Source organism: Microcaecilia unicolor, chromosome 8, assembly GCF_901765095.1.
Source record: "Microcaecilia unicolor chromosome 8, aMicUni1.1, whole genome shotgun sequence".
NCBI lineage: Eukaryota > Metazoa > Chordata > Amphibia > Gymnophiona > Siphonopidae > Microcaecilia > Microcaecilia unicolor.
The window spans coordinates 2,925,555-2,943,042 of record NC_044038.1 but is presented as its reverse complement, the minus strand read 5'-3'; the positions used below and the strand labels follow the sequence as shown (position 1 = coordinate 2,943,042).

The window sequence follows — 17,488 nt, the reverse complement described above, 5'->3', positions numbered from 1 at the left end:
AAGAGACAATTTAACTGGCCAAGAGTCCTTTCTGTCTGGTTAAATCATGTTGATTATTGACCTCTAGCACATAAGCACTGCCATACTGGGAAAAGACCAAGGGTCCATCATAGGGCCGCCGGAGCCGGGACAAGGCCCCACCTGCCCCCCCCCCCCACCCGAGGTCGCCGCCCACCTGAAGTCGCCGGGCCCCCCTCCACCCGCTACCAGGCCCGGAACTAACCTTAAGCCTCCTTCTTTCACTTCGCACAAGCAGCAGCAGCAGAGCAGACCTCTCCTCCTTCCGCGCCACGCCCTCGCGGACATTACGTCAGGCGAAGGCGGGACACGGAAGGAAGGAGTGGCCTGCCCTTCTGCTGCTTGCGCGAAGTGAAAGAAGGAGACAAGGTTAGTTCCAGAGCGAGGAGAGGAGGAGCGAGGAGAGGAGGAGCGAGGAGGGCGGGCGGGCGGGCCACACTGCAGCGGCAGCGCCGGGGCCCCCCCGGAGGCGGGGACTTTTGTCCCTCCTGTCCCCCCTCTCGGCGGCCCTGGTCCATCAAGCCCAGCATCCTGTCTCCGACAGCGGCCAATCCAGGCTTCAAGAACCCGGCAACCCCCCCCCCCCCCCCCCCTAAAAAAAAAAATGTAATAATGTTCAATGGACTTTTCCTTCAGGAATCTGTCCAAACCCCCCTTAAACTCTGTAAGGGCAGCTAATATTCTTTTTTTTTTTTTTGCCATCACATATTGAGATGAATATTTGGACATATTTTCTTTAATGACTCTGATCTCCTTTTCCAGCATCCAGTAGCTCCACTTAGGATTATTTCCCCTATGGGGATTCAGTTGCACATTCCACATTAAATTTCAGCTGCCATTTAGACATCCAGTTTTCCAGTCTGGCAAAGTTCTTCGGCAGTTCCTCACCATTTGGTTGTCTTTTAACTACCTTGAGTAATTTTTGTGTCATCAGTGAAAGTGATCACCTCAGTCACTGTTCCCTTTGACAGACTGTCCATGAATAAGATAAATAATTTAAATACCAGTCTCCATACAGATCCCTGTGGCACTCCAATATGTGCCCCTCTGTTAGGAAAACTGATCATTTTGTCCCGATTTCCTTTTCTGTCTTTTATCCAGTCAGCAGGCCTCAGTAAGACATCACTTTCTAGCCCATGAGCCTCTGAACTTGAAGAGTTGCTCTCTGTGCATGTGAAAGAGGACAGAGGCCCATGAAGCCTTAGCTCATGGCACTCAGAGACTCATAGTCCCCTACCTATATACAGACTTAGATCCATACGTCAAACCCAGGGCATCCAAAGGGTTACATATCATTCTTTGGTAACAAATCCTGCAGTGCTGACCTACTACTACTACTTAACATTTCTAAAGCGCTACTAGGGTTAAGCAGCGCTGTACAGTTTAACAAAGAAGGACAGTCCCTGCTTAAAGGAACTTACAATCTAAAGACAAAATGTCAAGTTGGGGCAGTCTAGATTTCCTGGATAGAGGTAAATGGTTAGGTGCCGAATGCGACGTTGAAGAGGTGTGCCTTGAGCAAGGATTTGAAGATGGGCAAGGAGGGGGCTTGGTGTATGGACTCGGGGAGTTTATTCCAAGCAAAAGGTGAGGCGAGGCAGAAAGGGCGGAGCCTGGAGTTGGCGGTGGAGGAGAAGGGTACTGAGAGGAGGGATTTGTCCTGTGAGCGGAGGTTACGGGTAGGAGCGTAAGGGGAGATGAGGGTAGAGAGGTAATGAGGGGCTGCAGATCGAGTGCATTTGTAGGTTAGTAGGAGAAGCTTGAACTGTATGCGGTACCTGATCGGAAGCCAGTTAAGTGACTTGAGGAGAGGGGTGATATGAGCATATTGGTCTAGGCGGAAGATAAGACGTGCAGCAGAGTTCTGAACGGACTGAAGGGGGGATAGATGGCTAAGTGAGAGGCCAATGAGGAGTAGGTTGCAGTAGTCAACCCACCTGGCCTTACTGCCTGCTATGTACTTAATCCTTAACCTTAATTCATTGATCTGGGGTTCAACCTGGAACTAGGATGGATGGATATTGTGTGGTTATTTGCATTAAATAAGAAAAGGTTGAACAATTTATATAACTAGAGCCCTCCTAGAAATATTCACAGACTCTAAATACATTGCAAGATAGTCAATCACCCAGAACTCCCTACAGTAATTCTCCTCGGACACGGCCTTGCTGTACTGCAGTTCTAAGTCAAGGCCTCTCCTTTCTTTTTTGTGGTCTGTCCTATCTGTCCGTCTGTCTTGACTAGACTCTGAGCTGCAGAAGAATAGACTGGCCGTTAGGCGCCATCCGCACGAGGAGATCTGCAGAAGCAGGCTTGAATCCCTCTGATTTAGAACAACAGCCCTTGTTACTGTGGAAACAAGTGGGAAGCCCGGTGAGGAGGCTTATTTGCCCAGCAGCAGGCAACCAAAGACAAACGAGAACGAGACAGAAATATCTGAAGTAAAGCACTGCGGTATCATATTCTCCTCAACAAAGCATGGGAGAGGAAAGACAGATCAGACGTGCTGTGGAAGGGTTCAAGGACTGTAGTCATCTGTTTCAGGAACGTGCAAGGCAGATCCCAAGACATGAACCCACTACATGCAGAACAGATCTGCAACAGCATTTCTGTCCCTTCCACATATGCATCGCACTTGTGATCAACAGCCTTCTTCAATGCCAAACAATAAAAATGGATAGTGATACACCTGCATAATCCAGCACACGCTGCCTGGAGCCCGACCGAGGCCTCTGCCTGCAGCACGCGCTGCCTGGAGCCCGACCGAGGCCTCTGCCTGCAGCACGCGCTGCCTGGAGCCCGACCGAGGCCTCTGCCTGTATTCTGCACTGCCTGGACCCTGAGAATGTCCCCTCTCCAGGGTGAACACCAGTGAATGTTCCAGTGCATTTGTGATACAGAGCTACAGAGTTTCTGGATGGTTCTGTTATGTTAATCACTGGGTCCACTTTAAAATTTGTGGGAGTTATTTTTGATAGATGTCTTACATTTGAACCTCTGAAGCAGGGCAATGCCAACTAAAATTTTCAAGCTTATTATGGAAATTGAGACGCATCAGATCTAAATTTCACTCCTGGTGTTTCCTAAATGATTGCACAAAGTGTGGTACTGGGCCATGTCGATTACTTTAGCTTCATCTACTTGGGCTGTAAAGAGATTATCACAAAGAAAATCCAGACGTTATGAAATACTAGAGCCCGAATGATTTTTAAAGCTTCAAAATTTGAGAAGGTTAACGCCTTTGTTATTACAAAAGCATTGGCTACTGGCACAACCAAGTTTTACATTCAAGTTATTCTCACTTTATTCTTGATTCTGCCTAGATGTGCCCCTAGGTATGTTTCTGCTTATTTTATTTATCGGTTAGAAATTCAAATTCAAAGCGGTTGCTGAAAAAATGGCAAAAACTCTAGAGAGCTACTTTTTTTTTTGCCTCACCCCTGTCTATAAACTACAGTAGAACGCCGATTATTCAGACTATCCTCTGCAGAGGGGAGTCCGGATAATCAGATGTGCCTTTTTCACTTTGTTTCCATTTATTCTGCTGCATATGAGTTAGGAAAGGGCAGGGCTTTTCTCTGCTGCGTCCACAATCCCGTTCACATCTTTTCCTGCAGCAGACTGCGCGGACCGCAAGCACTGGCTGGGAAGGTACATTACTATCAGGCGGATAATTGGACATCCGGATGATCAGCATTTGGATAATCTGCATTCTACTGTACTTATAACCTACAGAACTGGCTAAAAATGTTGTGTACAGCGAACAAAATACAGAAATAAAACACAAGGGCGATAAATGTAAATGAAGAAAGAATATGAAACACATACACACAAGTATAATAGGTACAAAGCAACACCTTTAAAACTAGCATCCAAATTAGCAAAGTAACAAGACAGAAGCACAAAGGCTAAACCAGATGTTGCACATCCAAAATGCCTCCACATCTCAGGTAAAGGCTTCCTACTTAAACAACTGAGCTTGCAAAATGTTCTTGAAAGGTAACGAGAATAATGATTCGGCCAATAAATAGATAAATGTGGGGGGAGCAGCAACAGGCAGACCATCTGGAACGAAGGAAACTCCAGCAAATTTGTATTAGCAGAACAGAGACACTTAGGGCCGGCATTGTGGAGGGGGGGGGGGCAAACAGGGCAGCCACCCTGGGCCCCCGCAGTCCATCATTTCTTCCTATTCTCGCCACCTCATCTGAGGTCTCCTTCCCTTCCCCTCACTATAGCGTTTTTGTTCACAGGAAGTCACCAGAACGGCAGCGATCTGATACACCACCTGTGTCTGCCCTGGCACTGTTCCTCTGCCATATTCTACCCCCTTCTGAAGCAGCTTCCTGTTTTCAGCTTGGCAGAGAAACAAAGGAGATGACGTCAAAAAGCTGAAGCCGTGTCGTTCCCCCCCCCCCCCCCCCCCCCCACTGTTGCCGCCATATTGGCCAGAACAAAACAATTAATATCACTATTGAAAACAATAGCAAACTTGTGAGGGTTTATTAAACCTCCTAGGTTTTCCATTCTCTCCATTAGGAAGGGATCGGGGGCAGGGGTTTGTGAATCTTGGAGCATTGACAAACACATTTTGAATATAACTCATCCCCCACCTTCACAGATCCCTCGGAAAATCCCCAAACCCCTCCTAACAGAGAGAATGCAAAACCTAGGAGGTTTATAAAACCTCACAAGTTTGCTATTGTTTTCAACAGTGATTGCTAAGGTTTTGTTCTGACTAATATGGCAGCAAGCTCCGCCCACTGCCTTCAGCCCAGATAATGGGCCAGATAGGAAAATGCTGGCTCCAGTCATTGAACTGGGGCAGATGCAGACAGTGTTTCAGAATTGCTGCCGCACTGGCAACCTCCTGTGAACGAAAACACGATCTAAAGATGAGGGGAAACGAAGGAGACCTTAGGAAGGGTGGCAAGAAGGGGAAGAGATGGCAGACCAAAGGGGCCCCCTGGAGCTGTTTTAAAGTAGATGGGGGGTTGAGAGATAGGGGGACATGCCATACTGGGAATGGGAGGAGGGGATGGAGGAAGAAATGATGGTCCCGGTCCACAGGATTCCGGCAGGGATCCCTTCCAAGTCCACAGGGATCCCGTGGGGATGGACACAGATCCTACGGGGTTCCCATGGAAGTGTAGTGCCAGGCCAGCCTACCTATCCTTTCCTTGTGTCATGGCAATTGTAATAGTATTTTAAAAATTAATGGATATGGTTGATAGCATTGAAGTCCCCATAAGCACTGAGAGGAGAAGTTATCAACGTGGGCTACTGCTAAAAAGCTGGGTTATGTTAGTACAAAGGACAGAAAGGGATGGAGGAGTTTCCGGAGGGGATTCCAGTGGGGATGGACAGGGACGGATGAAATTTCTGTCCTCATGCAACTCTACTCTGAGCAGCCTACGGTGCCTGAGAACAAGTAAACAGACCTACTTTCCTTTATACCCCGTAGTCTATTAGCCTGAGTATATCCATACTTAAAAGTTAGGTGCAAACTGTATTGTAGAAAAGCATTAGTATCATAGCAATGTTATTTGAATGTTCTAATTGTGTGCTTATTAGCTATTCCATCACTACTATGCTTCTATCGTATTATATCTCTGGTATAAAACACTACTTTCCAAAAACCGTATTCCGAAATCTTGTCCAATCCATGGTACTTGCCCATGCTGAGTACTGCAATGGAATATATGCAGGATCTAAGGAACAAATCTTGAAAGAAATTGCAAACAGCTCAAAATGCAGCAGCAAGACTTGTATTTAAAAAAAAAATTGAAAGCGCTAGACCTCTTCTCCAAAAATTACAATGTCTACCTATCAAAGCACACATAGCCTTCAAGATCTGTTCCCTGGTCTATAGAATAAATCGTTGGTCTCTCGCCAAGCTATATGACCAGCCTTATAGACCTACCAATCCGCAACATACCCAGAGGCAAGAGATCCTACCTAACCCTCCACTTCCCTAGATGTCAAGGCTTAAAATACAAATCTAAATACGCTACCAGCTTCTCATACGTCTGCACCAAACTGTGGAACACACTACCGAAAGACTTAAAGTTCATGAACAATTACCTACTATTTCGAAAACACCTGAAAGCCCACTTATTCAGAAAATTCCTTTCTGATGATCCCAAGTAACAAGGAAGACCGAAGGAACCACTCCACAATCACGAAAATGGACAGAACTGAACTAACCCTTCGTCACCTCAAACGGCAGTACTACACGTAATTAAACTGACAAAAATTAAATGTACGTCATACTGTACCTCACTGAACCTTCATAACTAACCTATCTACTTTTAGACAACTGTAAGCCACATTGAATCAACCATTAGGTTGGAAAATATGGGGTACAAATGCAAAAAATCAATAAATATATAAACATTAAGAGGCTCGTTTCCAAAACACACAGACTTACAAAGTTACATAGGTTACTATGATATGGGGCTCATTTTTTTAAAGAGAAAAAAGTTTAAAAAGTGGTATAAAGTTTTGCTTGCCAAAACATTCAAATCGCTATTTTCGAAACCTATTTTGCAGATGTTTATCTATGCAGTGGGTCAAATCAAAAGGGGGCATATCAGGAGAGGGATTAGTGCGTTCCTAACGCTTAGACATTTTTTTCCCATTTTGGAACAAAACCAAAACATTCCGGGCTATAATTTAACGGGTCTAGACCCGTTTTCATCACAACTATGACAGAAAAAGGTGCCTTCAATGACCAGATGACCACTGAAGGGATTACGGCATGACCCTCCCTTACTCCCCCAGTGGTCACTGACCCCCTCCCACCCCCCAAAGATGTGAATGAAACAGTACATACCAGCCTCTATGACAGCTTCAGATGTTACAGCCAGTCCTACTGGAGTTGCAAGCAGGTTTCTGGAGTAGCCTAGTGCTCGGTGCAATGCACTATGGAGAAGGGGACCCAGGCCCATAACCCACTCTAAATGTTACACTTGTGGTGGAAAGTGTGAGCCCTGCAAAACCCAATAAAACTCTACTGCACTAACATAAAGGTGACACCTACAACCATAAGGGCTATTGTAGTGGTGTACGGTTGGGTACAGTAGGTTTTGGTAGGCTTTGGTGGGCTCACTGTACAATATAAGGGTGTAACGGTGAGATGTGTACCTAGGACCTTTTTTGTGAAGTCCACTGCATTGCCTCCTAGGGTGCCCCACTGCTCTGCTGGGATGCCTTTGTGTCCAGTCTCCTAAGAATGCTGGTCCCCCATTCATACCAATGGCTTGATTTTATGCATTTTTCACTTGGACGTTTTTAGAGGGTTTTTTTAAAGGACTAAAAAGATAAACAAAGAGTTCACAAAAAAAAAACTAGGAAGTGGCTGTTTAAAAAAAAAAAAAAAAAAAAAAAAGACTTTTGCTGTTTTGAAAATCACTATATTTGCCACTTGGATTCTGGCAAAACGTCCAAAGTCGGACATAGATGTCATATCAAAAATGCCCCTCCGCATAACTTTGAACGTCCATGTGCTTTGAAAATGCATCACATTGAAACATAGCAAAGCTTGACTGTCAAACCTCAAACCTGGAAGCAACTTCACAAACCATTACAAAGAATTAATCAAATATCAAAAAAATTGATATTGAGAACTTATCCAACCAAAGCAGAAGAAATTAAATAGGGATTTTTGGCTAAGTAGAGGAATCCAAAGGACTTTCTCTCTTCGCTGCTACCAAATCTTCTGGATGTTTCTTTTGAACCAGCTGTGGACATAGAAAGAGCTCACAGAGATGCCTCTCACCTGATGCCAAAAAGCAGGTACCCATGACCAATAGTTACGAAACTCTCGATGGCCACACGTTCTACAAATTCTAAATAAGGAGAAAAACAACTCTATAAAAAGGTAAGAAAATGTTTTAATTGTCCCTGATTTAGCAAAGTCAACTGCTCAAAAAAGGAAACCATTTCTAAAAATGAGACAAGACCTAAGAGAGAGTGACGTAACATTTGGCTTATTTTATCCTGCTAAAATGCACATGACCTAAGGCCAATAAAACTCATTCGTTCCTGGAACCTGACAAATCGCAGGACTTTATTGGCAAACATTAGACGCAATAAAGCATTTATACTTCACTGTTTGCTCCTCTGCCTCTGGGGGTCTTTTTAATCACAAAGCCATGGTAAAAAGTGACCTTTTGGCACGTTGGGCCACTTTATACCACGGCTGGGGAAAAGGCCATTTTTTTTAACAGGACTGCGCAAAAATTAAAACTAGCGTGTGCCTATTTACGGCCTGAGCCCTTACTGCCAGCCACTGACCTGGCGGTAAGGGCTCACGTGCTACCCGTGCAGTAACCATGGTGGCTGCGCTGCCGATTACCGCCGGGAACACCCCACGCAGTAGAAAATAGAAATATATTTTCTACCGTGGGATTCGGCGCATTGCCAAACTCAGAATTACCACCGGGCACTCGCGCTACCCCAGCGGTTAGTCTTCCCTGGCTATATAAAAGGGCTGCAATGTTTGAAACAGGGCATTGTGATATCATGCATCGTTTATTAAACTTGATATATTTGACCACAACTTTCTAAGGGTGAATCTTCAACTGATTAGCAAAGGAAGCTCTCCACATCCCGTAAACCCCAGCTTTACATCTTCTCAAAAAGTGCTCAGTACATCTCACGTGCCTCTAAATACAAAATGTTTCCATAGCCAACAATTCAGCAGGAAACCAAGCAGCGAAGCTATTCTGCGTTGGTGAATCATGGTACCCAAGGACACAGGTACCAGTGAGGTACCAGTGTACCCATTACTCTTTGTAAACAGGAGTTCCACAAATCAGCTTCTCATATATAGAGGAGTCCAAGTTCCCAGCCACAACTCAAATCCTGGATGCTCAGTACTGTGTGTAAATCAACCAGGGCTCTACAGCTGCTTTTAAAAGCCAAGAAAATGAAAACAAATGATGGTCAGAGCAATCTGCAGGTTGCACACCAATATCAAAGCTGTATCAAAAATGATCAGTCCCAGAAAATCATAAAGGCCATATCAAGCCTAAAACCTCAGAATAGATCCCATGGCAGAAATATCCTGCTAACAGCATACAATTTCCATCAAAGACTATATAAATTCCCATCAAGGACTATATCTTCAAGGAGGTTTTCTCTATCCATAAAGTCTCCTTTTTATTTTTGAATTTATTTTTTATTCTGTTTTATTTGTAAAAATTACTCCCAGAATGGGAAATAAATTGGATGTCAAAACTCATCTTTAAGGGCTTAAACACAGAAGAACCAAAAGGAAGCGCATGAAATGCAGGAGTCTGTTTACTAAGCTGCGGGAAGGAGCCCTGCGTTAGCGGTGGTGGCTGTTTTTGCCATGCGCCAGCGCCGCCTTTTATTGCAGCGGTAAAAAAAAAGTCCGATAAAAGAAATGGCCATGCTGTACGTTTGCACTTGCCGTGCAGCCATTTCAAGGGGGAGGGGGAGAACCAGTGGCGTAGGAAGGGGGGGGGCCGGAGGGGCGGTCTGCCCCGGGTGCACGCGCTCGGGGGGTGCCGGCCCCGCTGGTTCCCTGCCCTCTCTGCCCCGGAACAGGTTACTTCCTATTCCGGGGCAGAGAGAGCAGGGAACCAGCGGGGCCGACGCAGCTCCGAGTGACGTGCACTCAGGGCGGATCGGCCCTCCCGCACGTAACAATGTGGTCTGGGGGGGGGTTGCGCTCCGGGGGGGGGGGGTCGTGCCGTGCTGCACCCAGGGGGGGGTGCGCAGCGGCGACCCGCCCCGGGTGCCATTAGCCCTCAATACGGCACTGGGGAGAACTTACCGGCGTTACCCACTGAGGTGGCGGTGAGGGCTTCCGCGCAAACCTGGTGGTAGCCAGATAGCACACAACGCCCCGATTTTCGCTGGGTAACCCGCTGCAGAAATATTTTTAAAATATTTCCGCTAGTGCCAGAAATGGCATGCGCTGGAGGTGGAAATACTGCTGCTTTGGGCCGGCAGAAGTTCCACGCGGCAACTCTTTAGTAAAAGGGCCCCTTAAGCAGTTACTCCCAAATTCTATAAATGGCCTTTAAAATTAGGTGCACAGTTATATAGCAGGGCCAGCTACATGGGAACTAAATTTATTTATTTATTTATGGTTCGCTTATATCCCCTATTCTATAAAGGGAGTGCCTAACTTTTCTCATGCACAAATGCAAAGAGGCTGTTAATGTGGAAAGGGAACAGGCGTATCAGGGGTAAACTGACTATCCTTGCAGACACTTTATGGAATTGCATTTATGCATCCAACTGCCACAGATATGGCATTAATGGCTGAATCTAAAGTTTGGCAACATAATTGCGAACTTAAAACATAAGAGCATAAGAGTAGCCATACTGGTCAAAACAATGGTCCATCTAGCCCAGTATCCTGTTTCCAACAGTGGCCAATCCAGGTCACAAGTAGCTGGCAGAAACCCAAATCGTGGCAACATTCCATGTAGAACCCCAAAGAATAGCAACATTCCATACTACAAATCCCAAAATCCCAGAGCAAGCAGTTGCTTCCCATGTCTGTCTCAATAGCAGACTACAGACTTTTCCTCCAGGAATTTGTCCAAACCTTTTTTAAACCCAGATACACTAACTGCTGTTACCACATCCTCTGACAAAGAGTTCCAGAGCTTAACTATTTGTTGAGTGAAACAAATGCTGGTATGTGTCAGGGCTACCCAGAGACAGAGCCAGGCCCAGGGCAGGGTGGAGCAGGGCATTAAAGCTGCTGCCGCCCCTCCACTCAGGCCACTGCCTCCGCCACCCCACTCGGGCAGCTGCCATCCCCCTTACCGTCCTGTCTCTGCTCTTGTCATTCTCCTGCTCCTGTGTGCTGGGATCCAGGTTATCACAGTCACGATATCACCCAGGTCCTGACACAGAGGTGAAGAGGAGAGAGACAGACCCGGCACCAGGCTCCCCTTGGAGACTGGGCCCGGGGACTCTCCTCTCCTCCTCTTCAGGGCTCTGGTATCTGTAACAGTCTGGCTCAAGCACCCAGCTTTTTGGTGCTGAACTTTTAACCTGTATATAATTTATCCCTTAGCGTAGGAATTAGTGAGACGCTGTCAGTGCATCACTGCAGGCTGCCATCAGATTCTTAAATGTGTTGAATATTGTTAGATACTATGTTTTGGAACTTTAGTGAACTTTATATTCCCTGACGTAGAGTAAGTGAAATGCTGTCAGCACTGGAATGGAGACTGGATTTTAGAGCCGCTGCCACTTCAGATTTAATTTGGCCAGACAGCAGTTGTATCTAGGAGGTGCATTTTTACGTTTAAATAACACCTGTGTTCTTGGGGAAAATGTCTGGAAAGTGCTAGAAATCGAAGGGATGCGTTTGCTAAACTGCAGCGAGTTCTGTTCTTACTGCACAGTAAACGCAAACATTAATGCAGAATTAGTTCAGTGTGAAGCTTGTGCGGTAACTGAATGGCGAATTCCTATCGTGTCTCCACAGACAAGATGCGCAAGTAATAGTGAGCCGTAAAGTACAGGACTATTCCGGAAGCAAATCAGAAAAAATGTAGTGACTCAGGGCCAGACGCACTAAACTTAACGAGCCCTTAACGAGCAAGTAGTAAACCCTGGCATGCACTAAATGCGCTGTGATTGGCTCAGAGACTTCTAGGTCTCTCAGCTGAGTAAAGCACGGCCAAAAAGGACGTTATTATTTGGGTGTGAATAATGGCCAAAATGGAAGGCTATTTTTGTGATGCATGCTTTCAACTGCACTCTCCGATATCAGCTGATTGAAAACCCAGCCAAAATTATTTTTGTGATGGACGCTTTCAACTGCACTCTCCGACAGCAGCTGATTGAACCCCCCCCCCCCCCCGGCCAAAATGGAAGGTTATTTTTGTGATGGACGCTTTCAACTGCACTCTCCGATAGCAGCTGATCAGGTGAGCGGAGGAGCGGCACAGAGGCGTATTTGGCATGCGCAGAGCAGACAGCATAACGCTTTGCTGTTCTGCGCATGCTCAACCGATTGGCCGACTTTTACGATGGAATAGAGAATGCAAGTGAGCTACAACGAGTAGCTCATTTGCATTCCCTTTCCTTGATGCATAGCCGTTCCCTACCGATTCGCTATGGAATTCGGTAGGGAACGGCTCTAATGACGACTTTAGTGCATCTTGCCCTCAGACTCCAGCTTCAAAATTAAAACTTACAACATTATAATATGTCATTATAAATTTGTCACTTTATATTTATTTGAAGTTTGAACAAAAAAAAAATTCTTTTTGTGGTTTATTAGTCCTGGGGCCCTATTTATTAAGCGACGCTAGCATTTTTAGAGCGTGCTAATCCTAGAGATGCCCATATCTCCTATGTCCGTCTCTAGCGTTAGCGCATGCTAATTTTGAGCATGTGCTAAAAACGTTAGCACACCTACAGCACAGCTTAGTAAACAGGGCCCCTAGTTTTGTACATAAAGAAATATCCTATGTTTTTGTAATTGATCAAATTTCTCTTAGATTTACTATTAGAACTTGGAGTCGGAGTGGAAGGTTTGGTGTAGCAACTCCACAGCCCTGATTCCCAGTCCATAATCTGTCCATTTTTCCTGTCTCATAACACGCCACGTCATTAGTGTGTGAATTAGCATGTACCGTCCTGCCACTGTCATAATGGTTGCCTTGCTCATGCACTAATTCAGAAGCTAGTTGTGCTGGGATATTACTCTGATTTTTTGCCATCAATTCATTTGCCCATGTTTTAAAATGTCCACAAACAGCTCCATGTAAAAATATCTCCAAACGCTTCCTGGACCAGATGCTGTACAGGAGACATGGCCTGCTGGACAGATCCAGGAGGGAGGAAGGTTGGTTGAATTCTTTAAGGTCAATCAGAAATGGAAGAGAAAGGGACAGAAGCTGAATCTCCAAGGGTCACATCTCGGGGGGAAAAGGTTAGCAGGACTCCCTGTCAGGTAGATATTGTGATCAAGCAAATATTTTACTTCTGACATAACTGTTCAATGAATCTCTCTGAAGTAACAATGAGTCAAGTAATGGGGAATTTCATCTTTGTACATAAAAAGAAAATCAAGCATTGTAAGGGTCCTGGAGGGGGCTTGGGAGAACTGGAAAGTCTGCATCAGTCATATAATGAAGAGGAATTGTTAAGTTCCTTTGAAGCTGAAAACAGTAGCCTTGAAGGGTATGAGCTGTGAATATTTGGCTGAGGATAATGTACTAGCAAAGGCCTTGAAGCCTAAGACAGATTGGGCCTGCCTGTCCTTTGGTGGTCAGGGTGCTTATCCTCCTGTGTTTTGAAAGGAAAGTCCTGATCTCTAGGGGCTGAGGTTTTCTTCCATCAGAGGAATCCATGTACAGGGAGAAGGGCTGAAGGAGCCTGAGGATGAGACTAGATCATCCAGCTGAAAAGCTATTGCCTTTAAGCTGGCCTGGCTTAACACAGGAGAAGCAGAAAAGGAGAGGACAGTTGGCTGGACATGGGAGGTCTGGGATGGTCAGCAGAGTGCAGGTTGTGAGAGCAGCTGAGGTAACAATTGCTCAAGTCAAGGTGCCAACTTTTCAAACTGATTAGGGTGCTAAACTCATGGCACATGACCTTTCTCTGCACATGGTGAAGGAGTTTGTTCAATGTTAGTTGGGGGGGGGGGGGCAAGGACTCACTGCACCCAAAGAACTGGCATCTTTAAGTTCAAGCAAAGGGTTCCAGTTTTGATCCCCTCAGAAAGGTGAGTGGGGCAAGAGATGTACCCCAGGTGAGTGGCCCAGTGGCATGTTGTGAGGTACCAGTTTCCCTGGTGCATCGTGAACCCACTGCCAGGGGTTCATACTTTTGCTGTAAGATATTGATCTCTTGAGAAACAGTGTGGGTTCTATCTTCCTCTATTAACTGGATTCTTCTCTTAAAGTACGGAGTACTTGAACTATGCTCTGATCTAGGAGCTGTGAGAGGAAGAGGGGGTGTTCTTTGAGAACATCGTGCAGGAGAGGAATCCGGGGGGGGGGGGTGTTCAGGAGCTAACCCTACAGAGCAAAGAAGAGAGGAGGTTACCTAGGAAGGACGTTCTCTGTTGGACTTTGTCTTTTGAGGACTCATGGCTGGTTCTGCTGTAGTGGCCCCAACTGGAGTGACAGGAAAGTAAACGCTGAAACCTTGGGAAAATAGTAGGCCCAAAAATAAGAATGTACAAACCCTTAAGGACAAAACAAAAAAGTACAAGTCACTCGAAGTGCACAAGCGAATGTCAGTTCCCTAAACATGGCCAGGGGGACCCTTTAGGTAAACCTTGGAGCAGGTGTAACGGACGTTGGCTTTTACACATGACACAGCCCGATTCTGGGAGCCTATGCAATCTTCATGAAATAGCTGCTGTTTTTGACTTCTCGGTCCCTGAACGCATAATTGCAACCACACAGCTGTGCAGACCAACTTTAATTTCATTTGAATTGTATTATTTAGACAGCAAAATGTACAGGACTGTGAACACTGTTCCAAGACAGAAAAATAATGTTAAAAGTTTTTTTAAAGGGTATCTTTTCATGGCAATACTGACGTCAAATATTCCTACAAACACACCTTCAATGTCTTCCCTACAATGCCAGCACTTACCCCAGAACCCCCAATCTCTGTTCCACAAACTAGATCTACCCCAGGACCCCCAACTAGCCAGGCCAATGCTTTACCCTAGACTCCCACCTGCCTATGCATCCATGCCCCTAAGGCCTGCATCAGCCCCCCTCCCCCCACCCAAACAAGCATGACTTTCTTTGCTTCCCCCCATGCTCTCCATGTCTCCCTCATGCTGGGTCTACCTATGTTTTATTTACCGACATTTCCAATCAATGGAGATTTCACCCAAAATGTGAGCTCTGCAGTTTCATTTGCTAAAATACACATGTATAAAGAACATCTGATGGAGATCAATCAGCACTTTGCAGACACTCGATTCAAGGTCCATGGCAAATTCTGGAGCAGACAAGTCCAAAACAGCATAACAGACGCTCATCACCTGGGCAGCCACCATCTCACCTACAAATGTGCAAGAAACCCCTGTAGACTGAGAAAAACTAAACCCCAACACCTTCAGAGCAGGAATTCTGGCACACAGCTGGGTTCCAGTATTCACACTCTCACACCAGTTCAGAGAAATCCCAGAGCAGGAATTAAGTTGACAGTTCTAGAAAAAAAAAAAAAAAAACAGGTCTCACTGCTATCACCTGAGGACTCCCTTCACTATACTGCAACAGCGGGGGGTCCACCCTCCTCCACTGAGTGATTCAGAGGTGATCCTACAAAGACCCTCTCTACAGATGCACTGCTGATCTCAAAATAACAAGCTAGTGATGGGCCAGGCCAGAAGAAGCAACCTCTAGGCATGAAGTCTGAATTGAAATCTCTGTCCACCCAGGACTAAGGACACTCAGAGGCCCTGGTCAGTAATGAAGGGGGGACTCGCAGCCCCAGCTCTGGACTTGCTCTATTTCTGTGGTTCCTTCGGCTAATGGACCCTCACTTTGTAGCTGCGGTGGGTCTTTTGCGGAACCTGGGTTATTCTATCCCCAGCTCTGGTCTTGCTCTATTTCTGTGGTTCCTTCGGCTAATGGACCCTCACTTTGTAGCTGTGGTGGGTCTTTTGCGGAACCTGGGTTATTCTATCCCCAGCTCTGGTCTTGCTCTATTTCTGTGGTTCCTTCGGCTAATGGACCCTCACTTTGTAGCTGTGGTGGGTCTTTTGTGGAACCTGGGTTATTCTATCCCCAGCTCTGGTCTTGCTCTATTTCTGTGGTTCCTTCGGCTAATGGACCCTCACTTTGTAGCTGTGGTGGGTCTTTTGCGGAACCTGGGTTATTCTATCCCCAGCTCTGGTCTTGCTCTATTTCTGTGGTTCCTTCGGCTAATGGACCCTCACTTTGTAGCTGTGGTGGGTCTTTTGCGGAACCTGGGTTATTCTATCCCCAGCTCTGGTCTTGCTCTATTTCTGTGGTTCCTTCGGCTAATGGACCCTCACTTTGTAGCTGCGGTGGGTCCTTTGCGGAACCTGGGTTATTCTATCCCAGGGCACAAAGTCACAGAAAGAAAGAAAGCAAGCTGAAATCTTAAGGGTTTTGAACAGATCCTGATTTAACTTTACATACAAACAGGGAGGGGACGAGACATTCTATGAAATTTAGAAACACTGTGTGGAGCCTGTGATCTCAGGTTCAGCTGACAGGAGAGCCTTACACTGAGCTGCAACCCTACAGCCCAAAGACTGTTACCATCCAGTCAACTCCAGAGACGGTTCCCAGATCTCTCTGTAAACTGCTCCTTCATTTTCCAACTCCTCCAATACCTTATTAGGGCACAAAACCCGTCTCTTCAGTTATTAGCAAGGCCCTCTCTCCCCATATAGGGTGGTTTCATCAAGGAGCCAATTCACTTCTTCCCATTAATGCAACCCTGCTAATCTGTCACTCCGACATTCACTGTCATCTTTACACTCTGGTAGCTTTAGCCACTGGCCAAACAAGTTCCTAAGGAGCACCGCAATAAAGATGGCAACCCCCTACAGCTCAAGGTAGCAGCTGAAAGAATGACAAACAGCACATCAGCACCCAACAAAACAGGTTCATACGTCTCACGTCGACTGTCAATGCAGAAAAGCAAATCTTTTTCTAAACCTTTACTAACGATTTCTTATCTGTATGTAAACATCCTCTGCTTTGGTCTTCAAGCAACCAATATTCTCCCAAATTGCAGAAAATCCTTCTAGAAAAAGAGAGGGGGGGGGGGACCTCCTCATCTAGCCTGGTGCCCCAGTCCAGAGCCAGCCCAGCTTCTGCTGCCCACTCCAAGCCTCAGCAGACTTCCTTCCCATCACAGGGGAAACCTGCTCCCCTGGGTCCGATGCCTCTTATTCCTAAGTAAATCCGGCAGAGCCCCCCCCCCCCCCCGAACGAAGGCATCAGTGGCCGGCCGGATGCATCTCTGCCATGGAAGCCTGATCCTGGGCTTTCAATGACAGCTCGATCCGCATTGCCAGGAGAAGGGGGAGGGAGCCTGGTGCAAGGAGCAGCCCAGCAGCAGCTCTGCCAACGGATGCCCAGCGTGCACATTCATTCCGGGCACCTGATCCCCCGAAGCGACCCCCCCTCAATGCTCCGAGCTTTCAGCGGGTACTTACTGGCTTTGCCTGCCTTGGGCCTCTGCAAAAGCTTTTGCACCGTGAGCAGATCCTCGGTTTTCACAGCCTGCAGCAGCTCCTGGTCCTTCCCCATCGCTGCTTTCTGCAGGGGCTTCGCTGGCAGCTGGCAGCGCTTTGTTACCACATCAGCAATGCTGCCATCTAGCGACGCCTGCAGGCAGCGCAAGCCCCTTACAAACAGCCTTCCAGCCAGTCCCGGCCGTCACCCCACCCCCCTTAAAGCGCTGCGCCTGCCATGCAAACGTCCAGGGGCTGCTCGGGATCGAGGCAAACCCTGGCATC

At 46.6% G+C, this 17,488-nt stretch overlaps 1 protein-coding gene across 1 annotated transcript in view; it reads right to left on the bottom strand.

Annotated features, from left to right (window-relative positions):
- CASKIN1 (CASK interacting protein 1) overlaps positions 1-17,279 on the bottom strand; it is a 181,994-nt gene extending 164,715 nt beyond the window's left edge. Inside the window, exon 1 of the mRNA XM_030213148.1 lies at positions 17,186-17,279. Coding sequence (XP_030069008.1) covers positions 17,186-17,279 — 94 coding nt within the window. The remainder of the gene's footprint in view (positions 1-17,185) is intronic.
- Positions 17,280-17,488: the final 209 nt, after the last annotated feature.